Genomic DNA, 15,654 nt, shown 5'->3' on the forward strand with positions numbered 1-15,654 from the left:
TTTAACAACTATGACTATAAATAGTCTCTTGACAAAATTGAAGTATTTACATTTGGAAAACATTCATTTATATTAATCATTTCTATTAATATTGTAAAAGCACAGACAAAAACTAGGAAACTCATCAGAATACATTTAAGTTGTTTTGATCAATTAACTTGGATCATTTACTCCCTCTCATTTGGACTTTCCATATACATATGGGCATATCATGTAAGCCTACTTAAACTCTCAGTCTTTGCATCATGTCATAACTGAATTGAATATCCTTGAGTTGTTTTACATTGTCATTTCGGGGCCTTTTACAGCTGACTATGCGGTATGCTTTGCTCATTGTTGAATGTTGTATGGTGACCTATAGTTGTTAATTTTTGTGTCATTTTGGTCTCTTGTGGAGGGTTGTCTCATTGGCAATCATACCATATCTTCTTTTTTATATGACATGATCAGCGGAAGGAGAAGCAGTGTAAACATTTTAGTTCATGTATATGTTATGGAGTTTAGTGTGACTCCATATTCATTGAACTAGTTCATATTTTGTTAAGGGTCCAGCTGAGGACTGGCCACCTCTGGTGTTGGATTGTCTTGCTGCGTTGGAGACTCTTCAGCTATTTTTGCTCTTTGGTTAAGTTGTTGTCTCTTGACACATTCCCTGTTACCTTTGTCACTTTTTTAGAGACAGCAACCTAATAACAGGCCATTCATTAGGAGGCGGTACTCGGTACTTTTACCCTCCTATCCTATTGACAAGTACCGCCTAAATGTAGGAATTTTTATATGCTGTGGATTCATTTATTTTCGTGGGTACCAATTTTCGTGGATTAAGAAAAACTTGCATATTCGTGGATATTTAATTTCGTGGTTTTTGCTGAAGTCTGCATACAAACCTATAGAAAAATTATCATTCGTTGAATATTTAATTTCGTGGTTTGACTGTGCCCACGAAATCCACGAAAATTGGTATCCAACGAATAATAATGAATCCACAGTAAGATATTCATGGAATAAATTGAAAAGTACCACCTAGAAACCTGGAAAGTACCAGTCAACATGAAAGATAATGAAACCCCTGTAACAACCACACAAGGTCATCAAAATAGACATTCAGAAGTAAACTTTATATATGACTGAAAACGACAGACAGGCTTCCACTTCTATGAAAGATGCTCACCTTTATTAAAGTCTTAAGCTGCAGACAAATATTGGCTTCCTTAGTTACAGACAAGGAGATAGAGAATTTTACGCTTGCTGTTATCCAATCAGAACAATTGTTACAAAATAATTGCATTAGAATTATACTTGATATGTCCATGCATAAAATGACAGAAAATCTTTGCTTTTCTTGATTTGGAAAAAACATTTAGCAAATACTATATAAATTAAGGAGCTGTTGTGTTAGAGAAAATAAGCAACAAACCAACAGAGTTCAAATGAAGCAGATTTTAGTTTAATTATAGGTCACGGTACAACCGTCAATATTATGAGCAAAATCTATACTCCATAGTATATATGCCAATCCAAAAACTAGAGAGTTTAAAGTATTATTTATATAATAAATAGTTTCTGTTGTACGAACACTACAAGTCTGCTTAATCAAAGATGCTATCAGAGGTTTTATACAATTACATTAATTCTGTGGTGTTATAGATGAACCATTGTAACCTTGCGTAGCTTCATGTCTGTAAAAATAGACTTCTATTTCTCAATGATCTATGCTTCTATGAAGGAATAAATATTCAAATTTCAATTACTGAATTAATATTTTCCTGTCCTATTTATTATAAAAATCATAGTTTTCTGTTTTTTTCAAAAGCATAATAAATAAAAAGGACCAATTTCAAGCTTGAATAAATTTAACAGTATTTTAATTAAATAATTTTTAAAATTTCCCTTCATGTAGCCCTACGTATGATGATGTAATTAAGTGGCATGAAATTAGCTGTAATAGAAATCAAAACAAAAACTTTCTGGTTTAATCATTATTTGGCTTTTATTTCTTCTCAAACAGAAATTTAACTCAATTCGTAATCATATACCACTTTAACCGAAATGTTCTGTAATCAGTAATATTATATAAACACTAATAGTCACTATATCAAGTTTTATATATATCTATCAAGTATATGATTGCCAATGAGAAAAATTATCTAACAAAGTTCAAATAAAGTTGATGTAAGCAATTATAGGCAATGGTATGACCTTCAACAGTGAGAAAAAAAAACACAGGCTTTAAACGGCTTTAACATATGAAACAATAAAATATATTTTTCTCTTTTTTTTCTGATTTCTAGAATGCCCAATTTTCTTGACCAGTGTTCTTTGATTCCTGCACAGCATTTTATAGTATGCCCTGAATTCTCATGACCAAAAAAAACAATGAATGTTCACATTCTAAACCATAATTTTCTATAAGCCCCCCCCCCCTTTTTTTATCTTTATCACCAAACATCAGTGTTACCCCTTTATGAGGATGTACACAAGCAGATTTAGTAGTTTTAATGACCTTGTGGTGCCAAACTTGTCATTATATCCTGGCCTTGAACAATCTTAATGGGGTGCTGCTGTTTCTTGAGGCTCACAAAGAGAACATGTTTTTCTTGTGACTCCACAGCTTTTTCAAAAAATTATTTAAGGAATGACTGTAATATTTTTTCTGCCTATGAAGAAATAACATTAAAAATTTGGTGCACACTGAATAACGCGCGTAGCGGGTTATTTAACAGTGTGCACCACATTTTTTATGTTATTTCGAATAGACAGAAAAAATATAAGTCATTTCTTATAATTTAATTCTAAATTCCATTTTAAACCGTAGAAAACCATGAAAAAACGTTGATGACGTCACGGTCACATGACTAAATCATGTCTATGGGCTCATAACAAAATAACGTCAGCCAATCAGAAGACGCGTTACATCCAAAATTTAATTATTTGTATTTAGTATGTAAGTTGTCATGAAATGACTTTTTTTTTATTTTGTTATATTGTTGAAGTGACTTATTTCAATACTTTTATGAAATTACTTCTTTCAAGACATTTATGAAATCACATATTTCAATATATTTTGTGAAATGACTTATATTTTAAATGAAGTTTTTTACTTTTTATTTAAAAACGGTTTGCTGACCATGGATCATATCTTGATTTGCAATTGGAAAATTAACGTCCAGTAATATATATTATTTGACCACCTTAAGTTACACTTAAACATTGTTAAAGAAGTTAAATAACTCTGGATTTACCCAACTCTCAATATATTCTGATATGCTTGTACCAGAGCAAAAACTAATTAGGACATATCATAAATTCATGTTTAATTTACCAGGACAGATCTAGGATATATCTTGTATAAGCCAATTTCGTTAAGCAACAAATAAGCTTTAATAACAAATATAAAGTATTTTTGTTTCATATTTCATCTAGGGAGTACATATGACTACAACAGGGGAACTTTGAAGTTTAATAACGACTCTGTCAAATTAATTATAGAAATATACATTTATCTCATCACAGATAATTGCAGGCAAGTGCACATGCACTTTTACGATAAGCCAGAACTGATAAATTATATAAATTGCCAGATATTTTGACACAGACTTGCAATTTTCTCAAAATTACATGTAAATAAATTATGATAAAGATTTTTCCAATTTCAATGGTGAAAATTCTAATGAAGATATCAATTAATGGTTTATCCTGAACTGAGGCCTAAGGGTCAGTTTAACAACAGATAAATGACCAGCTTTGACCAGATTGTAACACGGATTTCATTCAATATTGATTAAATTGTAGCTTAATTCTCGAATCCAATTTCTAAATTGCTTTTAAAGACCAGTAATTTATTTTTAATTTATACTGTACAATTAAATGCAAGACAATTTACATGTTTGGAAATTGGGTAAAACAGATGAGTTTGATAGATAACTATTATAATATTGGTACATGTAATGTAATTTGTCCACTTCCACCAAGTCAGATAATTTCATTTAATAAGTTTACAAAATACCCCCTCCCCAACTTCCAAGGTAACTGATAAAATGTGGATAGAAGTAAACTGCAAGCTGATACAATCCTTTCACCATTCCCTGAAAAATTAGCAGACCGTATATGACAATATCAACCATTATTTATAAAAAGTAAAAAGGGTAGAGAATAAACATTTTATATGTTGCATCTCCATATGTTTTTTTTAAATCATAATCCCAAGAATGGAATTATGGAACAGGCCCACAAAAGATAAACTTCAGGCAAAGTGTTTAAATAGCGTCACTGGTGAATCTTTAGTTGACTAAGCGCCGATCTACATGGTGTATAGATATAGGAAGATGTGGTGTGAGTGCCAATGAGACAACTATCCATCCAAATAACAATTTAAAAAAGTAAACCATAGTTATAGGTCAATGTACGGCCTTCAACCCGGAGCCTTGGCTCACACTGAACAACAAGCTATAAAGGGCCCCAAAATTACTAGTGTAAAACCATTCAAACGGGTCTAATCTATATAAAACAATATAAATGCATATGATTCCTCTAAGCCTTACAAAAAACTCTCCTTGTAGACCCCCCCATTATAAAACAGCATGCACTTTTATGATATACAACAGACATATATTAAATAACTTCAAAAGTTTATCAGATCCTGTTTGTTATCTTAAAAATACTTCATAAATTCATTATACGATCTGAATGTTTGCAAACAGAAGGTTACATTCTAAATCTGTGTTTATGATACAGTAATGTTACAAATGCAATCTGCCGTTTTACATTCCCTTTTATTTACCATACAGAATGTTACAAAATTAAATATTCCTGTTTTCCCTTCAGTATTTTAAAATATTCCCCTTTTCTTATGTAATGGTCACAATAACATAATGGTAATAACATCCCTGACTTTCCATATTGCTATCTTAATCATAATTCATCTTGAAAGATTATTTTTATTTTTAATCTGAGACTAAAATTATAGCTATGCTACATGAAATTCTCAGATAAAATTGCATGTTTATTTGGCAGAAAATGTGTATGTGAATGAATTGAATATTTCAACTAGCAGAAATTACTTCTTCAATATTTTGAAATCTTTCGTTGGTTACAACTGCAATTGTCAAAAATGTCTTTTTAATTTTTGGCTTAGAATTTACCAAAGATTTCTTTTTAAATAACATGGAATAACCTCATAATATTTCATTTGGCCCCCCAAAAAATTGTGGTCCAACCTACCTATTTTTTCAACAAAATATAATATTTTATTCAGCCCTACATGTATTACATAATGATTTATAATTCATAAACAAACAATCCCGACCTTTAAGCCCTTATAACTACAGCATGCAGCCAACAAACAAATAAAATATTAGTAAGCAGTTGTTTATGTCTTTTACTTATAAATAAACAGTACATATACCACACTGATTCTCATTAAAACATAAAACAGCCAGACATATGTTAGGAACACAAAGGCTATCTCCTTAAGTTAAGATACTTAATTAAACAATTACTGCTTAATCAAGTGCACCTTTTTCTTGTCATGGGAGAGTGCCAATCAAGTAGACCCTCAGAAAGTCAATTAGATATAAACACTTGTTCTCAAGCACTTTACATTGTAAATTATATTAATATCACACTGTTATAAGTGTATGAACAAGTATATATCTTATTTATGAATTGTTATTTATGTAAATATTTTGACAGAGAAATGATGCCATGAGATTCTTAAACATGAAGAGCAGATTTTGGTAATTTGATGAAAATAAAATATGAAAAGTGTGTTGTGAATATGATAGAAGGAGGGGGGAAGGTGAAACACAGTGTTTACAAAGGTTAATTTTCTTATGTATGTGAATAAAATTTATGAATAAAATTTGTGAATATGAAGAGATTGATAAAACCTTTTAGGGGGAAAGGTGTTACAAGATGTTTTATAGATAGGTTAATTGTCTAATATGTATGTGAATAAAATTGAGATAGATAAAACATAATAAGTTCGTTCAATGACTAATTTGTCTATGTGTATAAAATTTGATACAACTCATAACACAGATAATATCTCCCAAGTTTGGCCAAAGTAATTTTCTATAAAATATTTAGCACTTAGGTGCATAAACATCATGTAATCAATCATTAACCAAACGTTTGACCTTTCAACTTAGTTTCCAACAGATAAATTGAATTATTTTGTAGTGAGAAACATCAAGTACCATAATATAAACCACTTACAAACGTTCCTCAACAATTATTTAGGTACTATCTGATTTCAGACAAATCATCTTGTAATACATAGATGTCAAAATTATTGTTTAAAAGTGTTATGTGAACTTTTTACCTCTTTGAAATTTGATTCATATGAATTTAAGGTAAAGTTCATTATAAAACTTCAGAAAAATATCAAATATCAGAAAAAAACATTTTCAAATTTAATGTACCGGTAATAATAAAACAGGTAACAGATAGTTTCACATTTTTTATGAGAGGGTGTTTTATTATTATGTGTTTGGCTCATTGTTGAAGGTCATACACTGTCCTATAGTCGTTTACGTAACATCCTCAACCTTTGGTCTCTGGTGGATAGATGTTTCATTGTCAATCATACCACATCTCCTAATTTCATACATACATATATTTTCTTCCTTTTTTCAATTCTTATTAAAAATTTGAAATATGGGATGTAAACAAACTATTTTCAATGCACTTTTATACAATATTAACAGGTAAATGTGTGTGAAACCTGACTCAGTCATATCTAATCAATGAATACATTAAATGAGAAAAATCATATTTCACGTCTGCTCATTTATATTCTGAATCAACAAGCTGTTTTAACATATTGATACATACCCTTAACTGGAGAATATCATACGGATCCGGATGACCATTAACTGATGAACTGGACATTTTCATGTATTAGGTTTTCAGAGAATCACAGACGGAATCGAGGGCGGAAATTAATAAATCTCACTTTTATCCCATTTCAAAGGCCACGTCTTCTCCTGAACAATTTTGAACTGAACGGGTTTCGAATATTAAATCGTTGAAAATGATAAAATTAAGTGAAGGATGACTTCATTTTCTTGCTTCAGTCTCATGCAACACCGCACAAAGTCTCGTTTCAATCTTTAATACTTACTACTCAGATAATTTTGTAATTATCTCTACCTGCCATACATGGCTGGTTTTACTGTCATCGTCATGGATACTAATGTTTGTCATCATAGAAAACTGTCACGGGTGGGGAATCAAGCACATCAGTGTCCTAGTTGGGGAATATATATATTGCGATTAACGACCCAAGACACTTTCAATTTGTTAACACGACCATATACAGTTAGTTGTAAGGATAGCCCTTAAGGAAATGTTACTGTTCACTTAAAAGCTCAACATTAATTTTGAATGAGTATCAATAAATTTTAATCAACAATTTCCTAATTACTTTCCATTTTGTTCTATGGACCACGACATTTCACTATTAACATATAAGATCATATAATAACTTATCAATTTCTTATGAAATTTCTATGAATAATTAAAATTAATGTGAATTTTACTTAGTTTTCTCTGGACCAAAGATTTTTATTGACAAAAAATGTTATGATGGTATGGAACCTTATTATAATTTTCTTTTAAAATTTATTTCCTTTTTAAATATTAATAAATCTTCCATTAAAGATATTTATATATATATTTATGAACTTGATTTACATACATAAGCAAAAGAAAATTGAAATTCAAGAAAAAAAATTTAAGTAATTCTTCCATATTTCGGTCAAAATCTTAGGCTAGCTGAGTTTTTAAACTACTTGTTTTTTGTACCAGACTTGAAATAATTTGTTTTTATCTATAATTTTATTATTATTTATTTGTATACTCTTTAGACAGTAACAGATTTTTTGTTAACAATATGTAGTAATCAACAAACAATACATGTATACACAAAATACATATGCCTAGTTTTGTATTAAATTATACTTTAAACAAGGGGAATAACTCAATATAGATAAAAAGCTCTTATAAATTACAATGACCTTTTAGTCATTTATCCCTAAAATGGAATCAAATTAGAGGAACGCTAATTAAAATGATAAATATTTAAAAAAGGATGAAATTGATACTTTCACTAAGTATTATTTTGTTGTCAAACATCACAGTGACAAATCATTTAAATGTCTTAGGGAGGATAGAAGGAGTTAAATTGTACCTATAATTACACTAAGAACAACAAAATCCCTATATCATTCAATGTTTATCAGTGGCGGATCCAGAACTTTTCCTAAGGGGGGCTGCTCCAGTCATTTCCTATATAATCAACCAAATTTTTCCCACGAAAGGGGGGGGCCCAGCCAGGGTCCCCCCCCCTGGATCCGCCTATATTTATCTATTAATTCTCTCCTATCATTGTAATTCATACTGCAAAAATCATATAGAAACAGAGCAAAGCAGACACAATTGAGTACAATTAGCATGATATGTAATAAAGGTAAAAACTATGCCCTCTGTAGTGTTTATCAGTTTGAACTAGAGAAGATGCCATGGTCGTTATTCCTAGGATTTACTAGTGACTGAACAAAAAACGGTAGAAAATTATTTTTATATGGCTTATACATTCTGAATATTGTTGATTCTTTTAATTTCATGGTTTGAGAAAAAATTGTATCAACATGAAAAATAGAACCTCACAAATAATAATAATAAGTTTAATTTTTTTAAGAGGTTAATGAAAATTAACCAGCCCAAAAATTTCATGGATATATATTTAAAGAAGTAAAAAATAAAAGTAAATTTCATATTGCCAGCACACTTTTTATGTAATGGATATATCATATTTAAAAAGTCTTAACATTGTCAAGTATTTCTTAGGTTCAACATGCATCACAATGACCAATTATACCAATGAAGATAAGCACTAACTTCAGGTACATTTGATAGCAATCAAGCTCACCCTAAATGTACCCCTTTCAGCATCTCTTAGTTCCAAATGTGATAAATTGTGACCAATTATACCAATGAAGGTAATTAAACACCAATTGCAGGTACATCTGACCTTAGCAATCAAGTCCACCCTAATTGTACCTCTTTCTGCAGGTACATTTGATAGCAATCAAGTTCACCCCTAATTGTACCCCTTTCAGTTCTCTATTTAAAAAGAACCAGATTTGTGATGTTCTTTCACCAAGAATCCTATCTTAACACCCATTTGGTCTGATAACAAGATTAGGACAAGAAATTCACTTAAGAAATTAAATGCAATCAGTCGTGAGGCTTTCTAACAAGTTCATTAGGTATAAACCTGTTATGTTATGAAAAATGTCATAAATACGAGCTTAGTAGCTGTGTTTAAATTATCAACTTCCAAACATAACCTACATTTCATCAATCAAAAGCGTATATTTAATTTTTTTACCGTGATCAATTTCTCGTAACGGAGAAAAAAACGATATAAATTGGACACTCATTGTGCTCTGGTGTATTTGAGCAAATGTTTATTTACTATACATGTCAAAGCAAAAACCATCAACTGAAACAGATACGAAAACACATTAAGAGCAGTTTCTTTTTTATTCCAGCCTTTCATGTCCGTAATTACAAAAGCACAACAAAAGCCCCATTGAAGAAAATTCAATAGCCGTCATTGTGACGCTTGATTGAAAAAAATTGAGTTTTACTTATGCTCAATAGTAAATTATGAATAGAGCGCTGATGGAAAATCATTGAGTCGATGGGTTTTACCTTAATTATTGAATGAAAACCCACAAACTATTATCTCGCATTGAAAAGTCGCTTAAACTCATTCAACTCTAGTAATATGTTTATACATATTCAACAAAAGATGGTTATTAATATTTAAAAGAAACCCCTGGCTGCCCATGTATGGAAATTATTTTTCTCAATTTTTCAAATAAGGAGGAAAACCTGATGGCATAAATTTTAAATAGGTAAGGTGGATTTATCTCCCTTTGATTACAGGTGCAAATTTTAAAATAACTTTATTTTTAATTTTAATATGATCAACTGTTTTTATAAGTAAGAAGGTCATCTCAAATTCAGGCCACATTTACAATGTTTTCAATTTATAAATTATTATGTCAACTGTTAATCAATCTTTTGAAATGCACGCTTCTTCATCATCATATTTTATCCATTAAATTTTTTGAATTATTAATTTGAAATCCAAAACCATCATTCTATCAAATAACTTACTACTGTAAAACATATTTCTATGATGTAAAGTTCAAAATTTTACATAGAAAAAAATAAACATAAAATTGCACAAAATTAACACCATTGTAAAAGTACTCTTGTCCTTAGAACCCGATCTATATGATGTGGTTTGATTCATGGGCTTTTATATTTTGTGGTTTCAGATTTTACAGACAACTATATCTTTCAGTAGGAAGTATATTCATAGTTTAGATAGACAAAACAATTGAAAAAAAATACTGGATAGCAGAGAACAGGAACCAGAAAGAGAAAATTCAAAAGATATACTCCTGTCTTTTAGATTAAAAAAGACTAAAGGCAATCTCGATAAACTTCTGTAAACCAACTAATTTTTGTGAATGATTATTTAAGCAAGGTACACAAGCCAATCTCAAGTAACACTAGCTCATCCCCATTTTTGGATGACCGATGCATTTGAATGGGAACATATGGTTCAAATGCCCCCTTTTATCATGGGTTTTAACTACAGCCCCCACCCCTTTTCCCTTTTTAAAAATGGCCTGTTATTGCTATAATACACATCCAATGAAACAAAGAACATATAAAGTGTGTTTTCAAAGTACATTTAAACTTTAAACTCTCTAAAATATTGTGTGCTTAAAAACCTATAAAATGTATTTACTCTAATGTATATGCAAACACATAGAACTGTGTTATTTTATTCAATAACTTAAACAAGACAAATTATGACTCACGGTTTTATTTTTATAAGAATTAAGGGCTTATATAGATTAATTGCCCTCTAATGCTCTACGCTATTTAAAAGTAATATTCCCCGTCCAAGACCTGCCCAAACACAGACATGTGCAAACATTGGAACAATAGGTGCATGTCTGTGTTACTTGAAAGTCAAACAACGTCGACATCTTACGATATACTCGTCTATCTTAAATGATCGATCTTAAAAACGTTTGTTTGATCGTTAATACCAAATCTCACTTTAAACTCCCGTACTGTATACAGAAGGTGTACTAAAACAAATAGTAAGGAATAAATCAAATAAGTCTATTAAAGTAAAATTAACCGAAAAGCCACTTTTCGTTTGTGCAGCGAACGTTTGTATGTGAAGTAAAAGTTAATCAGCTATCAAATGATCTGTGATTTAAACAATATACTAAGTTCATCATGTGATATACTTAAGATTATTCCATAATGTTTTAAATAGTCAACCACAAAACCAATAAGGATACTCTAAAATATGGAGTACATTCATGGAGTGGCACAGTTTATAAAAAACTGGTTCCATAACTTTTTGACATTCTGTATGGTTCTTATCTACTTTATGTTTTGTGGAAATATGCATGGTATATTATAAGTTTCATAACATTTGGTTGAGGAAACTAGTTGGAAAATAGAAACTACAGTGAAACCTGATAAAACCGAACACTGAATAAACCTGTCTAATCCAAACTTGTTCTGAAGACCAATCATATCACATTTTATGCATTGTGAGCCTGATGAAACCGAATACCTGCCAAAACCGAACAAAATCTCAAGTCCTGAAAGGGTTTGGTTTAGTCAGGTTTTACTGTAGCAAAGAGATGTATGGACAAAAGGGTGTAGGGATAAAAGGATGTACATACTAGGGTAACACTTAATGCCCCCTCAGCCACATCTGGGGCATCAAAATCACAAGTTGAAAATGACAGCTAAACAATACCATGGTCAGACTTAAAAGACAGACAGACAAACAAGTCCTAAAACAATTCACAAAAAGTTGTTAACATGCTTTTAAAACTGAACATTCTCTCTATGAATTAAAGAAAGGAAAAAACAACCTCCTACGAATTTGAGGATTACTACTTGTTCTGTTTTCATCTTAGAAACATACTGAGAACGTAATTGTCATAAATAATAAATTGTCACTCTTCTAAATAAAGTACAAAGTCATCAGAAATAAACTAATTTACATGATTTTGTAATTATTTCAAAATAAATTATTCAATTCCAATTTAAACAAATCATTCATTTCTAAGTTCCTTCACTAAAATCTTTAACCGAGGACATGTTTTATAATCAGTAAAATCAATGTAAGTTTAACATTGAACAAATTGTCTTTTGTCTATAAAACCAGGTTTAATCCACCATTTTCTACATTTGAAAATGCCTGTACCAAGTCAGGAATATGACAGTTCTTGTCCATTCATTTTTGATGCGTTTTGTTATTTTATTTTGCCATGTGATTATGGACTTTCTGAAAAGATTTTCCTCTAAGTTCAGTATTTTTGTGTTTTTTACTTTTTGCTTAATCTTTCATGAAAGACATTCGTAAATCCACTCCTTTTTTTACAATATGCCCTTATGATTCTAGACTAAAGTGCTTGCTTCAGAATACCCATAATATCTGCATTAATAAACTTTCAATTAGTCCTATTATCCTAAGCCAATCTATTGATTTTTAAATTCCTTTGGAACATTTTAAGTATAATGCAATAATGCCAGTTATTACACTGCAGATTTTGAAATGTTAATATATATAATTTCTCAATGGAAAAAAAATATGCTTAATAATATCTTAAATGCAGTCAAATATAATGATTTTCCATATTGGTAATATTTATTCAATGACAGTGAAGGCTTGCAACAGAACTAATAAGACTTTTAATAAAAAGTATAAAATGCAATTTATTGATCTATATTTGTGCAGTTAATGGACATAAAGAGAATTGAAGAGTGAATCTAAAATCTAGTCAGAAGAGTTGCTTCCCTTCAATTTTCATCTCTACATTATATCAAAAGTCTTGACTGTAAACAAAAGGAGATGTGGTATTACATCTTTGACTCCAATAACCAAATCACACAGAAAGGTCTATAACATCCCCATCACCATTTTACCTGCACTATATGCACATTTCATTTAATAACAGGCTATTATTTAAACTTGGAATTATTTTTAATTATAGAATTTGCATAATTTCTTGTGTTTAAATTTTTTTAATAAATTTCATGTTTATTTGGTGTAATGATGTTTTGAGCGGTTCATAACACTTTCCATAGAATGTATTTTGGTTAGATAGTGTTGTGCGCGGCACAGTACATTCTAGTGAAAATATACTATTTTCTTTGTAATAGAAAGTGTTGTGCGCAGCACAGAACATTATAGTACAAAATAAACATGGAATTTATTAAGAATTTCAATAACAAGAATTTAAGCAAATTCCATAATTAAAAATAATTTCAAGTTCAAATAATAGCCTGTTTTATAATTAATAAGTCTTCTTCAGTGTTAACGTGCCAGGCCAAAATATTTGAATATCAAAAAAATATTCAAAATTAAAAAAGAATAGCCAAAGCCAGTCAAGGTATTAGAGCTTAGCATGAAGGAGAAATATTCCTTAATTTAGTAATCTCAAAAATAGACAGATATCCATACAATATGTCAAGCTCTAAATAGAATAGTCTAAAACATTCATGAATGAGTTAAACAGAAACTATCAGAAATTTCCCACCGACAACTATCTTTCCAAAAACGAAACTGAAAAAAAGAAAAAAAGTATGGGGTATCTTTTGAGGAGCCTCTGAAGCAAACCAAAACTGTATAAAGTCGGAAATGTCCAATATTCAGACTCTTTTTCAAAAGAGCTTTGCTCTAATTTGGAGATACCCTTTGTCAGACCTCAAAAGCGAACAAAAACTCTGTATAAATGTGGTGTTATCCTTTTCAGACAGTTGAAGCAAACAATTACTATGAACCAACTGGGGGTATCCTTTGCTGAGCCTCTGAAGCAAAATAGTTTCCAATATTTATATTTACTTATGACATAATGTTGTCAAAGTGCTATACATCTGGCTTACACAAACAATGACTGCTCCCTACCATCATACCTCTCTTAGATAAAAACTTTTTAAACATGATATTATATAGATTTTGTCTCATTCTATAGATTTTACGGTATGAATTGAATTTCCATTTTCTATGACCGTTCTCCCAGCGCTGATTAAACAAACCCTTAACTACAATTACTGAGTCGCTATTATCTACTTTTAAAAATTCATAACAAGTATTTTATACCCTTTTAAATTATATACAAGTTTGGTCTTTGTAAATGGGTGATAATTTATTTACTTGTGAAAAATAACTGCTTTTGAAGAATTTTCAATTTCTTTACCAAATAGGTGACATGACTTGTCAAAACCATGGATTTGACAAAAAGAAAAGAATTTTCACATTTATTCAGTGAAATGAGTTTTTAACGAGTTTTATTGTTAAAACGATACATGTATTTGAAGTATATTTACATTCGGTGAAATAGTTGACGAATTATTTAGTTAGAATGATACTTTACTAAGGTTTTCAATCAAGTTTTTCATAATTTAAGAGAAACATATTAATAATTAAAATATGAAAGTTATGATTTTCTTTTCTACAAATGTAAGTGCAGAATATTACATGTAATAACATGTGAACCGAAAAATTTACTTGACAACCAAAGACAAAATTTTATACTTCAAGTAACTTGACAATTGAAAAAGACAAAATTTACTTGACAACCCAAAAACACATAAACTTGACATTTTCCAATTTTAGAGATTAACACCTGTTTGGTTTAAATACCACCTAACACTATTTTTAAAATGTTTCCAAATTTGGATTTTTCTCCAACCATTTAGTAGCTGAAAAAATCCTATTTCTCTGTGTATTTTTGGGTTTCCCTATACACAGCAGGACATGAAAAGGGGGTCGGGGGATGAAGGCATATTTGGCTGAGATTGTGCTGTAAATAATTTTATTTCAAGGCCAGCCAGTCTCGTCAGAATGTAACTGTTGAACATCCCCTACATACTATATTTTGTTATTAACACTTTAAGACTAGTAACTGCATGGTTATTTGCCCCGACTGTCTGTCTTTTTTTAATTGTTTTTCAAAATCTTTTAAGCAAACATCTTAAAACAGAAATGTTTTTCTAAACTATTTATTATTGCGACCAGGTGATTCATACATCTAGTATTCAAACTTATAACATAGTTTCATTGTAAACTGCCCACTTCAAGTGTATTAAGTTGAAAATTTGGCCTTAATCCCTCCTAACAAAAACTGTCGGGTAGGGTCTGAAATAGTCACTTAAGCGTAGATTCTTAACCCAAGTGAGGAAAATAGTGTTGTAACCATATACCAATTTTAATTCAACTATAACTCAGGTCAACCCAAATTTGGCCTTAATCCCCCTTCCCCCAAAACAAAAACTGTCAGCCAGGGTCTGAAATGGTCACTACATGCAGCTACAATTTTTAACCCAAGTGAGGAAAATATCGTTGTAACCATATACCAATTCAAATTCAACTATAGCTCAGGTCAACCCACACCCGATATTTAAATCTCTTAAGTACAGTGCATTTTTTAACAATTTATACTGCAAGGTACTAGTGGTGCCTCCTACAAGTAGAAAAGTCATTTTGCTCCATTACATAACATTTTTTTTTTTGAAATCTTAATCATCTTT

At 30.4% G+C, this 15,654-nt stretch overlaps 1 protein-coding gene across 16 annotated transcripts in view; it reads right to left on the reverse strand.

Annotated features, from left to right (window-relative positions):
* Positions 1-15,654, reverse strand: part of LOC143052272 (protein couch potato-like) — a 92,008-nt gene that overhangs the window by 40,865 nt on the left and 35,489 nt on the right. The window contains exon 1 of one of the 16 annotated variants that reach the window (XM_076225270.1): positions 6,835-6,969. The exons of 14 other annotated variants lie outside the window; for them this stretch is intronic. In XM_076225270.1, the coding sequence (XP_076081385.1) occupies positions 6,835-6,897 (63 nt within the window). In that variant the 5' untranslated portion in view covers positions 6,898-6,969. Of the gene's footprint in view, positions 1-6,834; positions 6,970-15,654 lie in introns of those variants that run through there. One more of the 16 variants, XM_076225275.1, reaches the window with a different exon arrangement.

The sequence above is a fragment of the Mytilus galloprovincialis genome, chromosome 11 (genome assembly GCF_965363235.1).
Source record: "Mytilus galloprovincialis chromosome 11, xbMytGall1.hap1.1, whole genome shotgun sequence".
NCBI lineage: Eukaryota > Metazoa > Mollusca > Bivalvia > Mytilida > Mytilidae > Mytilus > Mytilus galloprovincialis.